The sequence below is a fragment of the Zonotrichia albicollis genome, chromosome 21 (assembly GCF_047830755.1).
Source record: "Zonotrichia albicollis isolate bZonAlb1 chromosome 21, bZonAlb1.hap1, whole genome shotgun sequence".
Taxonomy (NCBI): domain Eukaryota; kingdom Metazoa; phylum Chordata; class Aves; order Passeriformes; family Passerellidae; genus Zonotrichia; species Zonotrichia albicollis.
Genome location: NC_133839.1, coordinates 2948495 through 2960524, shown reverse-complemented (window position 1 = coordinate 2960524; position 12030 = coordinate 2948495). Strand labels below are relative to the sequence as shown.

Here is a 12030-nt window from a genome sequence, read left to right as displayed (position 1 = left end):
ACTGTCCCTGTGCTGCAGGCTGGAGCAGTGCCAGCCCCCAGGGCTTTTGTTCCACATCCCTGCAAGCCAGCACAGCACATGCCAGGGTCAGCTTCAAAGCCATCTCTGCTGGGGGACTCGGGTCTAAAGGCAGCATTGACACTGTCCCATCTCCATCCCACTGCTCCCCTCCACCCTCCCAGGGCCCAGCTGTCCTGTCTGGGTGCAGACATGGGACAAAGCTGCAAGTCCAGGGCAGTAATTCCTGAGCATGAAGGGCAAATCCCCCATGGCTGCAATCCCACACACAGGGACTGCCCACCCTCTCCCCCTCTGCTGGGAATCAGGCTGAGAGCTCCCAGCAGCTGGGTGCACACAACGTTTTGGACACAAAAAGCTGAAGAGCACAGTCAGTGACTGTGAGTACCCAGCACACTGCTCCAGACCAGCTGCTGATACCTGGGCTGGGCTTTCCTCATAATGTCACTGCAGCTCTGCAAGGCAGGACAGGAACAGCACCACAACACCTCAGTTTCCAATCCCACAACTCCACAGGGACAGAATTTCCCTTCAATTTGCTACACCTAAGGTAAATCATGCACTGCTGTTTCTTGCCTCACTGCCTGCAGCTGTGGCAGCTCTGGGGACATCAGCTGCCCCTTCAGTGCCACTCACAGCCCAGGCTCTGGGAGCAGCTCCAGTGCAGAGCCAGCAGCCCAGCCCTGCTGCCAGCCCCAGGCTCTGCTCAAGGCTGGCACAGCCTGTGATACCAGTGGGTGACAGAGAGGTGTACAAGAGTCTGGGTCCCAGAAAACCAACAGCCAAAAGGGTTTCCCACAAACACTTCAAGAACTACCAAATTTTGGCCACATTTGGATGTCAGGCCTTCAAAGGGCACACTTCAGCACATGGGTTTTCTTCCCATCCTTCCCAGTTCACTCCAGTCCTAGTTATCAAGGGAACGGCTCCCAAGGGCAGCCTCACAAGAACTGACTGCCAAAGCAGCTATCAAAGTTTTCCAGAGGCTGCGAGCCCCACAAACAGCACACCCACCACTTCCCTCTCCACCTTCCTGCCCAGCTTGCCCAGCACACAGATCTGACCACAAGATCACAGCTCTCCCTTGAATCATTAAATATCAGAAACAAAAGTTGGAAGGAGTAGTTTTCAGCGCAGTTGCAGGTTTAAACCTGTCCACAAGTCCACACTCAGTTGCAGCCTTCAACTCCCAACTCATCTAAGCCTGCCACAGACTTTTATGAAAAATCCTTTCCTTGGGATTTTTCCTCCTGAGAAGCTGAAAGGCCTCAGGAACAAAATGCAAACAATGGTTATCTGCTGCTGTGGAATGCAACAGGTGCATCTGTGATTGGTCTCATGTGGTTGTTTCTAATTAATGGCCAATCACAGTCAGCTGGCTCAGACAGAGAGCCTGAGCCACAAACCTTTGTTATCATTTCCTTCTAATTCTATTTTTAGCCAGCCTTCTGATGAAATCCTTTCTTCTATTCTTTTAGTATAGTTTAAATATAATATATATCATAAAATAATGAATCAGCCTTCTGAAACATGGAGTCAGATCCTCATCTCTTCCCTCATCCTGGGACCCCTGCAAACACCACCCCATGAGCCCAATGGTCTGCAGCACCTTACAGATCCCCTGGGACTGTGCCCCCACCCTGACACCACAGCTGGGCTCTCTGTGCTCAGCACACCCAGAATCAGACAGGAATGGTTCTCATTGCCCTCCCAGGCAGTTTATCTCTGACTGCAGCCCCCAGGCTGAGAGCCAAGAGCCAGCCAGCCAACTGTCTCCCCTGGCAGGGACCTGAGAGCCAGCAGCCCTCTCACCAGTTGCTGCAAGAATGAGCTCAGTCTCCCCTCGATGCTGAAAGCTCTGCTTGGGAAATTGCTGAGCTAGCAGCAACTGCCATTTCAGTTTTACCCATTTCCTGTTACTTGACAAAACAGTATCAGAGGGCTGAGCTCCTGCTACCCTGGGCTTCTGCATGTTCCTGCTACAGCAACTGCCTTCAGCAGGTGAATACTGGCACATCTTGATTTCAACAGCATGAATTATTTGTGGTAAGGCTGACCTATTTATCAGCAGAAAGACAGCATTCATTCAGGCCCAGATCCCCCAGAGGCTCTGGTGTCACTTTACCAACAGGACAATACAACTCCATCACTATCTCTGTCCATCTCACTGGGAGCAGGGGTAACTGCCCTGGGCTGATCCTGCCACACTCCCAGAGCTTCTCCTGGAGCACAAGTGACACATCCACACCTGCTTTCACAGCAAACCACTGGCTTCTGCTGACCAGCTTTGATCAGTGCTTTGTGAGCACCATAAACACACGTGGGAAGCAGAGCAGGGCGAATGTCACAGACATCTTTTATGAAAAATCTTTTTTTTTAGGATTTTTCCTCCTGAGAAGCTGAGAAGCCTCAAGAACAAATGTAAACATTGATTATCTGCTGCTGTGGAATGCAACAGGTGCATCTGTGATTGGTCTCATGTGGTTGTTTCTAATTAATGGCCAATCACAGTCAGCTGGCCCAGACAGAGAGTCCAAAGCACAGACCTTTGTTATCATTCCTTCCTACTCTATTCTTAGCCAGCCTTCTGATGAAATCCTTTCTTCTATTCTTTTAGTACAGTTTTAATGTAATATATATAATAAATCAGCCTTCTGAAACATGGAGTAAAATCCTCATCTCTTCCCTCAACCTGAGACCCCTGTGAACACGGTCACAGGTGAATTCACAGAGAATTGAGACAGGGAGCAGTCCCTGTGACAGCTCTGCTTCAGGCAGACCAGGCCAGAGGATGCCAGCAGCGTTTGCAGGGTGGCTGCCAAGTTCTGCTCAGGATCCTTCCCTGCACAGCTCCTGCTAAGCTCTTGTAGTGTCTAATCCTGGCTCCCATGCTCTGTGCACAGGCCAAGGCAGCCTGTGAGGGGTATTTCACATTGAAGGGATGCTGAAATCTTGGTGAAACGTTTCTGTCAATCTTCTCTGAACACAGATTTGCACCAGGCCTTAGGGGACCATACCTTTGTCTGCCAGGGACAGCGTGCTGTTGAAGTACTGCTCCTCCACAGTCCATGCTGTGTCATTGATCTTGTTGGACACCCCACAGGATCCAATGCAGCTCACCTTGATGGCTGTGGAGAGACAGGACATATGTCAGCACTGGGAGAAAGCAAAAGCTCAGGTTCAGACCTGCCTCAGGTACTGCACTGTGCAGGAGCAGTGCTCATGAAAACACACACAGGGTGGGAAATTGGAGCAGAGGAATCAGGTCATGCTTTCATTCCAAAAGTGGGTTTTCCAGCATTCCCAGCACAACTGAGCACTCCCTGCTACCCCAGTGCTATTTCTAGGTACTACCACCTTTGAAACCCTCAAACTGGTTTCCTTGCACTGAGGAAGCCCTTACCAGCAGTGACTGCAGCTCCCTGACGGGCAAACCTCTCTCCCAAAGAAGCAGTGTTCCCTCCCAAAACATGCACCAGCCTTGGCACTCTGGCTGAGAGCACAAGCCTTGGGTGTTACTGTCCAGAGAGGGATGAGCAGCCAAGGACTCTGCTGCTGCTCCCACCCCACGAGGAGCCAGGCATCCCATTGAGGGGCTCACCATCCCTGGGAGGAGGGAGCCAGGCATCCCATTGAGGGGCTCACCATCCCTGGGAGGAGGGAGCCTGGCATCCCATTGAGGGGCTCACCACCCCTGGGAGGAGAGACACGTTTGGCACAAGCCCATTCAGCAGCTGAACAAGGGCTTCAAACAGCCCTGTCTGAAGCAGCAGCAGAGAGCTGAATCCCCCAGCGCAGCCTGGACAAGTTCTGCTGCTTGAATTCACAGCCCTGTCACCCTCAGAGGACATTCCCAAGCCCTGGGAGCCTGCTCAGGGGCTCAGCTTTAATGTCTTGCAGCAAAAATACTTTGCCATTAACACTTGTCCTGCATCAGGACTTTCAAATGTCCATGCACACATCACTTCCCAGGCAGCCAGCAGCTCTAAGGAGTGGCTTCCTCCTTTGTTAGAGACACAGAACTCAGCAAAGCCACACAGCAAGGTCTGGAAGCACCAGAGGTACCATCTGACTCTCCCAAAAGCAAGAACAGTCATTTGAGCTATGTTTGTGCCTTGCCTGGATAAAGTCACCCCAAGAGCTCAGCCTGCAGCTCTCAGAGGAGCTCCCCACAGACACCTTCAGTTTGTCTTGGCCAATACTCAGCAGGTTGAAATTAGATTCTGATGTCGACACTGGACCACAGAGACAGAAAAACGTGACAGACTGGCCTTGCTGCACAGCAAGAGATGATCTGCACTGCTGCCCCCACACAGGGAGGACACAGGCAGACCCATCATGGCACAAACAGAGCCCTCAGGGCTGTCCCAGCCCCAACACCTCCCACCTGAATCCCATCAGGTTTTGCAAGAGCTGGAGCCCACAGAAGTCCCTTACCCCAGTGGCCAGGTGAATAGTTCTGCTGGCAGGAAGGTGACAGGATCCACCCAGACAGACTCTCTGCCTGTTTGACCCATCAGCTCCCCTGTGCTCCAGCTGCATCCAGAGGAATCATCTCCCTGGGAGGCAGGTGGCCAGTTTGTGTGGCTTAGGAGCTCTCCCCTCCCCTCCTCAAATGTCCTCAGCCCTGTTGATATCAACACCTCCACCCACCAACCCAAACACTGAGGGTTGGATGTTATTGCTGCTTGCAAGCACCTCAAAAGGCTCTCCAGAGCACCTGCCTGGCCAAAGTGACTGACCCAGGTAAGGGTGAGAAGACCCCAAATCCAGCCCTCCCTGCAGGGGCAGCGCAGAGCTCTTACCCCAGTCACAGCCAGGGGGTCATGAGCTCCTCAGGGCTCAAAGTCTGTAACCCCACAAGGAAGAACAGATCTCCTGCCACCCCCTCAGATCTCCTGCCATGCCCCCACAGCTGATGATGACTGGGAGATGAAGAGCCCCTTGCAGTCCAAGTGTTGTTCTACACTCAAGGACAAAGGATAAGCAGCTCCAGATGCCAACTCTCATCATCCAAACATCAATACAGCAGCGAGGCTGACACACCACTGCCTTGTGTCTGTGATGTGCTTCAGCATTTGCAAGGCAGGCAAAGATCAGGATGGCATGGCCTGGGATGGGAACTCCCCCAGCACAGCCCAGAGCACACCTGAGCTGATACAGGTGCCCTCCTGAGGTGAACCATCACAATGAGCCCTCCCCACATCCCCAGGTGACATCCAATCCTCTCTTTTGCCAGGTGGCAGAGCCAAAGCCACAGAGGGGCCTCAGCATCAGGAGCAGGAAAGGTTTCAGCAGGGTGGTGTCCTGTGTATCTAAACATTGGTGCCAAGCTCAGACATACTGCCACATCTCTGGGCTCACAACAAGCCTGTCCCACTCTGAATTAGCCCACAGAACACAGATGGATCCAGTCAAACCAAGCCCAGACTCACCCACTCCATTCCCTCATTTTCACACAGGAGATGTGAGCAAGAAAAGCCCAACCAGAAAGTGGAGAATGTTCACATCCTCCAGGAGCAACAGCCCCTGAGCAGGCTCTCCCTCAGCCTCCCTGCACAGCAGGAGTTTATAGATCAGCACCATCTGTTCAATGCCCAGATAAGGGGCCCACAGGCTCTGATTGCAGCCTAATCCTGCACTGTGGTGAGGAGGCTCTGCTGCTCCAGGGAGGCAGGTGGGAGGGGATGCTCAGGAACACGGGCTGTGCCACAGCTCCCTTCCCACAGCACACAGGCTCAGCAGGCAGGGGCAGTGGGTTTGCAGTCTGACACCCAGACCAGCCCTGGCTGGGGCCCTGCTGCCATGGTCAAGCACCAGGGCTGAAGTCAGACCATGTCCAAAAATCCCTCTACAGCTTGCTGAGGGGTTTTCCAGCACAGGGACTGTCAGCTCCAAGGCTTCCCCATTAACCACTGACATCCCAAACTGCATGGTCACAGCCAGCCTAGAGGGGAGGGACAGTCCCAGAGGGATTGCTCTGGGGCTCTCTGAGGGGCTCCAGTCCCTCAGCCCCACCAAACCCTCTCCAGCCACATTCCCTGACCATCACTCACCCTGGGGTTGCCATTCCAACCCCAAGCAACAGAAAGCAGCATTTCAAGCTGAAAAGTTTGAAGGAATTTCAGTCTCCCCTTCCCTCTACACCCCCAAAGTCCCCAGTGTCCCCTCACCAGGCACACCAAGTCAAGTGGGACAAGCCTTGGAGCAGCTCAGGGGGCAGAGATTTGTCACAGAGCGTCTTCTCCAACCTGCTCCAGACACATGAGCTCCCCCACACCTCACTGGGGAAAATGGGGTGGACAATAGCTCTGAGCTATTGCCCCACAGCTGACAGTGTGGCTGGACACAGGGATTGCACAACCCACCTCATCCCCCAGGAGGAGCCAGCAGATCCCCAAGCCCCTGCAGGGTGGGTGATGCTGTCCAGGACAGCCACAGAGGCCCCCCAGTTTCATGCAGAGCAGGAAATACTGGAAGACACAGGGCCAGGTTATCTGGGAGGTTTCAGAGGTGCCTGGTTCAACAGATCAAACTATTTATCTCACTCCTAACCAGGTTTTAGAGCAGTGGACCATGAATCAGCCTCTCCATGAGCATCCCATGGGCAGAGGGAGATACTGGGGACTTGCCTGGCTCTCTCTTGTACAGGCTCCTGTCCACAAGCAGGAGGAGGGACAGGGATGTGTGACAAGCACAGCTCAGGAATGTGGCTCTGGGGGCAGCTGGAACCCAAAAATGGCACTGTCAGGATGGACCTGGCAAAACCAGCACCATCACAGCTGCTGCAATGGAGCCACCTGAGCATGGAGCTTGTCAGGCTGCCTGTCAGGAAGCAAAATGCACAGTCTGAGCCTTTCCAAGGAAATCTTGCAAGTGCCAAGCTGCAGACAGAGGAAATAAGAATAGTTTCTGCATCAGAATAGGCCAGTTCCAGTTATTAGAGACCCATTAAAAATGCCTCTGGAATCCAGGGCTACCAGTGGCCCCAGTCACCTCCCTCCTGCTCCCTGTTTACCCAGGCTCAGGATGAATAAACACAGGAAAACAACAAAGTCCAAAAACTGTAAGGGGAGGGGAAGGGGGAGGCAAAGAGAAGAAATGAATGATGAAGCCATGGAGAAGGCAAGAGCCCTTCACCCCAGAGCCCCTGAGGGACTGAGGGAAGCGGGCAGCTCCACATCCAGCCAGACACATCTTTAGCAACGCGCTGCAGCACGCGCCAAGCGCTGGAAATAAAAGGAGACAGCTCAGCCATATCCATCTCTGCACAAAGTAAAAATAGAGATGCCAGGAGCTGGGCATGTCTGCCTCCTTCCAAGGTGATTTAAGGAGAGCAGGCATAGATTTCAAACTGCTTTTTCTCCTCACCCAGTGAGTTGCCCTCCTCGGGGGAGCTGGTGTGGGGCACCTCGAGCATGAGGAAAGGACAGCACACACATCCCCTCCTCTGCCAGGGGCATGGGGTGTGTGCACATCCCCCTTCCAAAATCCAGCCATGACTGAGCCAGCAGAGGCTCGATGGTCACCCTGCACTCAGCCCCAGTCCCAAGTGAACTTTCAAGTCCCACCTGTGTCACACACCTGCTACAACAGGTATGGGCAGAGGGGGAGGGAAGAGGCTGCTGCATCTTGGTCAGCTTGGATTTTCTAGGCTGGGCAGGGGAAGCAGCAAAACCAGTTTGTAGAATCATTAAATATCCTGAGCTGGGAGGGACGCACCGGGATCCCCCAGCCCAGCCCCTGTCCCTGCCCAGCCCCACCACCCTGGGCACCCCTGGCAGCTCCTGGAGCTCTGGCAGCCTCGGGGCCGTGCCCATTCCCTGGGCAGCCTGGGCAGTGCCAGCACCCTCTGGGAGAAGAACCTTGCCCTGATTTGCCCTGCCCCTGACACAACCTGACACAGCTGGAGGTGGCTGTTGCAGCTGGCAGCAGCTCGGGCAGGACAAACAGACCCTCCTGTCATTCCCTTTCCTCTGCAAGGACGGATGAAGAGCTGGCAACTGAGCTCTGAAATGGCACTGAAATGGCATTTACACACAGCCTGGGATGTTGCCAGCTCACCCGGGTCACCACAAGGTCTCAGCCATGTCTGCTGCACCCAGAGGCTCCAGCTGTCCCTGCTGCAGGGAAGGAGGGGCCCAGCCCTGCACATGTGGGATGAGATGGATGGCAGAGCCACAGTGCCTGCAGTGACCCCACACAGCATAAGGGACATGGGCACGCTTTAGTGACAGAATCAGAGGGCACCCAGGGACTCAGATACCCTCTGGAAAACTCCTGCATGCCTGGATGCAGCTAACAAGGGAGCAGAGGAGGAGAAAGTGCTGTGGGAGTTGTGGGAGTCAAGTGAGTGTGCATCAGAGAAATCTTCATTTCATGGAAACCAGCCACAGGAAGGCAGAGCCCCCCTCCCTCATCCCTCTCCATCAGAGCCATGGCAGACAGTGATCACCACATTTTAACTGATTCTCTCAAGCTGCCAGGGACTCCCCAGAGCTGCAGGGACTCAGAGCATCCATGAGCTGGGAATGAGCCATTTTCCATCCCAGGGAGAAGGGGGTGAAGGATCCCCCTGAGCCCCACCCCCTCCCCAAAGCACGGCAGTAGGGATCTGGTTTTGGCAGAAGGATGGGCAGCAGGAGGTCACTTCAACACACAGCACCACTGCTCCACCTTGGAGTGACGCCTCTGGGCTCACATAGATCACAAATTTGGATTCACCCTGAGATCCTCCAACCTGCATCTGTGTGAAAATGAGGGGTTTGAGGTTCCCACCCTGGCAGCCAAGCAGGCCCAGATAGCACTGGGAAAATGGGAAGCCTGGGAGAGAGCAAGACCCACAGGCAGAGCAAGTTACTCTCAGTTTGTGATCTGTACTATCAGACTGGGTAATTCCTAGAAAAGTTCCATGAGAAGTGGACACCAAGAAGGGCAGGATGAGGATTTCTACTGATGGCCTTTACACAGACACACACCCAAACAGCTCCAGACAGAAAGGACTGAGCAGGAAGGTTGGGAACTCACAAGATGCACACAAGTCCCTCGTGCATGAATATATTGAGACACTACTAATTAAACCAACAGCTCCTAATTAAATCTCAGCTGTCCCCATCCTTCTGGGTCCATCCTGTCAGTTCTTGAGACACAAATAGTCTTGAGCATTTCACAAGCCAGCAAGGCAAGAGCAGAGCTTACAACAAGCGCTGGAGGCAGCAGCAGGTTTGGCACAAGGTTAAGGATTGTCTGGGGAGGTTTTTGTCTTCTTCCTTCACAACAACCCAGCACAGGGCAGGAAAGGGATCTGGCCTCTAATGTGGAAGGAGAGGAATTGTCTAGAAGTGTAGTCTGTGCTTTCCATCTCAAATCAAATGCAAGCCTGTAGCAGGCCCTGGGAGGTGACGTGTCTGGAGCTGACACACAGGGAGCAGCATCTCCCACAGCACCAGCAGCTCCTGGAGCACTTGGCTGCTGCTGCCCGTGCCCCAGGGGCTCATCCCACCTCCCAGAGCCATCACAAGCTCTGCTCAGAGGCTCAGACAGGCTCCCAGTGAAATTCTGAGTGGTTGCTGTGTCTGACCCCTCTCTGTCCCACAAATTTCAGCATCATTTAGCCCCCAGGAGCAAGAGCAACCTCTGCTGTTCAGCCATTCCTTCCCCAGGCTGGCACTTGCCCTCTGCACCTACAAGGGGTTGGATCAGCCAAACCCCTCACAGCAATGCATAAGAATCCATGAATATAAAATAGAAAAGCTTTTTCTGATCTCTCTCTTTTAGAACTTTTTCTCCATTTCTGAATGTGTAGAATTCACATGAACGTTGTATTTTTGAGTTTTGCATCACTTCATTCAAAAACTCTCAGATCAATTAATCCTTTAATTTCCTTGAATATATCTTTTTTTCTGTCAACTCAATATTACAAGCAGTTCCTATTGCCTTTTTTGTACCAAGAAAGTTCCTGAAAATAAATCCTTAACTATCACATATCCTGTTCCTTACAAGACACATTTGGACTGATGATTTCTGAAGATCTATCCTCCTTAAGTTGTTCAATTAAATTATTTTTTAGAATTATTATGCTTTATTTATTTTGGGTTTTTTTTAGATTTTTTTTTTTTTTTTTTTTATTCTTTGTGCTGTATACTTTTGGGCACAGATTTGTTACTCAGCATCACAAGCAACATATTTTTTCTGCTTTATACTTTGCATCTCACATTCTAAGAATCCCATTTTTTGCTCCCCACACTTCCCTCCCTGACCTTTCAATGTGCTGATTCTCAGGGCAGCAGAGGCAGCCCTGCAAATCCAAGCTCAGCAGATGTGATCCCAAGAGCCAGCAGTGCCTGTTGCCCTGGCTGTGGCAATAGGGCACACCCTATTTTTTCTTTATTTTTTAGAATTATCATGCTTTATTTATTTTGGGATTTTTTAGAATTATTATGCTTTATTTTTGGGTTTTTTTTTTTTTATTCTTTGTGCTGTATACTTTTGGGCACAGATTTGTTACTCAGCATCACAAGGTATATTTTTTCTGCTTTATACTTTGCATCTCACATTCTAAGAATCACATTTTTTGCTCCCCACACTTCCCTCCCTGACCTTTCAATGTGCTGATTCCCAGGGCAGCAGAGGCAGCCCTGCAAATCCAAGCTCAGCAGATGTGATCCCAAGCAGTGCCAGTTGCCCTGGCTGTGGCCACAGGGCTGTCTGTGTGTGTGTCCAGTGCCAGGCTGAGGCAGGAGGACACACCTGGGTGTCCCACCCAACCCTCCAAAAGCAGCCCCACACTGTAGGAAGGCTGAAGCAGCTCCTCAAAACAGCCTGGAAAAACCCCACCTGTAGCAGCCCCAGGGCAGTGACAGCTCTGCCACAGGGGCACAGTGACCCACAGCCATTATTTCAGCTGTGCATGAATTATTTCAGCCCTGCCTGAGGAGGGACAGCAGTATGGACACACAAGGATGGCCTCATTCCAGCACTGGGCAGGTGGGACCTGCAGAAAAGTAGAAAAAAAATCTTCTAAGTCCTTTCCCAGGTAGGTCAATCCTTCCCCCCATTAGGAACATTTTCTTCAATCAGGCTGAGAGCAGCAGGAAAACCTACATTTTCCAGCTCCTCCCCAAAACCAAGGGTCAACATAAATCCTGAGAGAAAAAGGCCAACTCTTGGGCTCCTGTTTAGAACAAACTCCTGCTCAAAGCAAAGGCTTCTCTCCCTCGTGGAGCAGACAGGTTTATTTATAGCATCACAGTGTTTTATCAGCACGCTGGCTGCCCTCAGAGGAAGGGGTCATCTCAAACATCTGGAATTAAATCCTCAGCTGAGCACACTTAACAAGCCTGGCTCTGCACATGTTGGGCTGCAGGGGGAAAACTCAGCAGAGAACAAGGCCACAGAGGCTGTGGCAGGGGGATGAGCACGTGCCAGAGGCAGCTCCTTAGCAACAGGCACGGAACAGCACAGCACCTGCACTCAGGGCCTGAGTGAGGGGCTTCACCCCAATCCCACTGTGCTGCTGCTGCTACAGCCTCCTCACTGCTCCCCAAACACTCCAGAAGGGGATGCTGGGGTAATCCTTTCTCCAGTACTGCCTCTTGCAAAACCAGGACAAGTTTGGGACTTTTTTTAAGCTCCAGACTGATGTAGGCCCCGGTGCTGAGGCAGACTGGGGAAGAGGAGGGGAGAAGTGGGCTTGCTCTGCTTGAGAGCCCACAGTGGCAGAGGTGGTGGTTCCATAACAGCCAGGCAGAGCAGAGGCTGGACATGTCCTGGCAGTGCCTCAGACCAGTTTTGGGAGCCCAGACTTTGATCCCATCCTAAACAGGTGGCACAGTCCAGCAGGGCTGCTCCACACAATGCCACACCCAGGGCACAGGTCAGCGATGCCATTCCTTGGGTACTCCTGCAAGGAGAGCAGCTGTGCCCCACCCCAGCATGCTGAGGGACCATCCTCTTCCTCCCAGGCCAGGCTGGCAGCCACAGGCACCCTGACAGGCTGGGACCAGCCAGATC

At 52.5% G+C, this 12030-nt stretch overlaps 1 protein-coding gene across 1 annotated transcript in view; it reads right to left on the bottom strand.

Annotated features, from left to right (window-relative positions):
- The window catches only part of ARRDC1 (arrestin domain containing 1), a 39360-nt gene that overhangs the window by 17588 nt on the left and 9742 nt on the right, over positions 1-12030 (bottom strand). The window contains exon 2 of the mRNA XM_074556053.1: positions 3036-3146. Within this exon, the coding sequence (XP_074412154.1) occupies positions 3036-3146 (111 nt within the window). The remainder of the gene's footprint in view (positions 1-3035; positions 3147-12030) is intronic.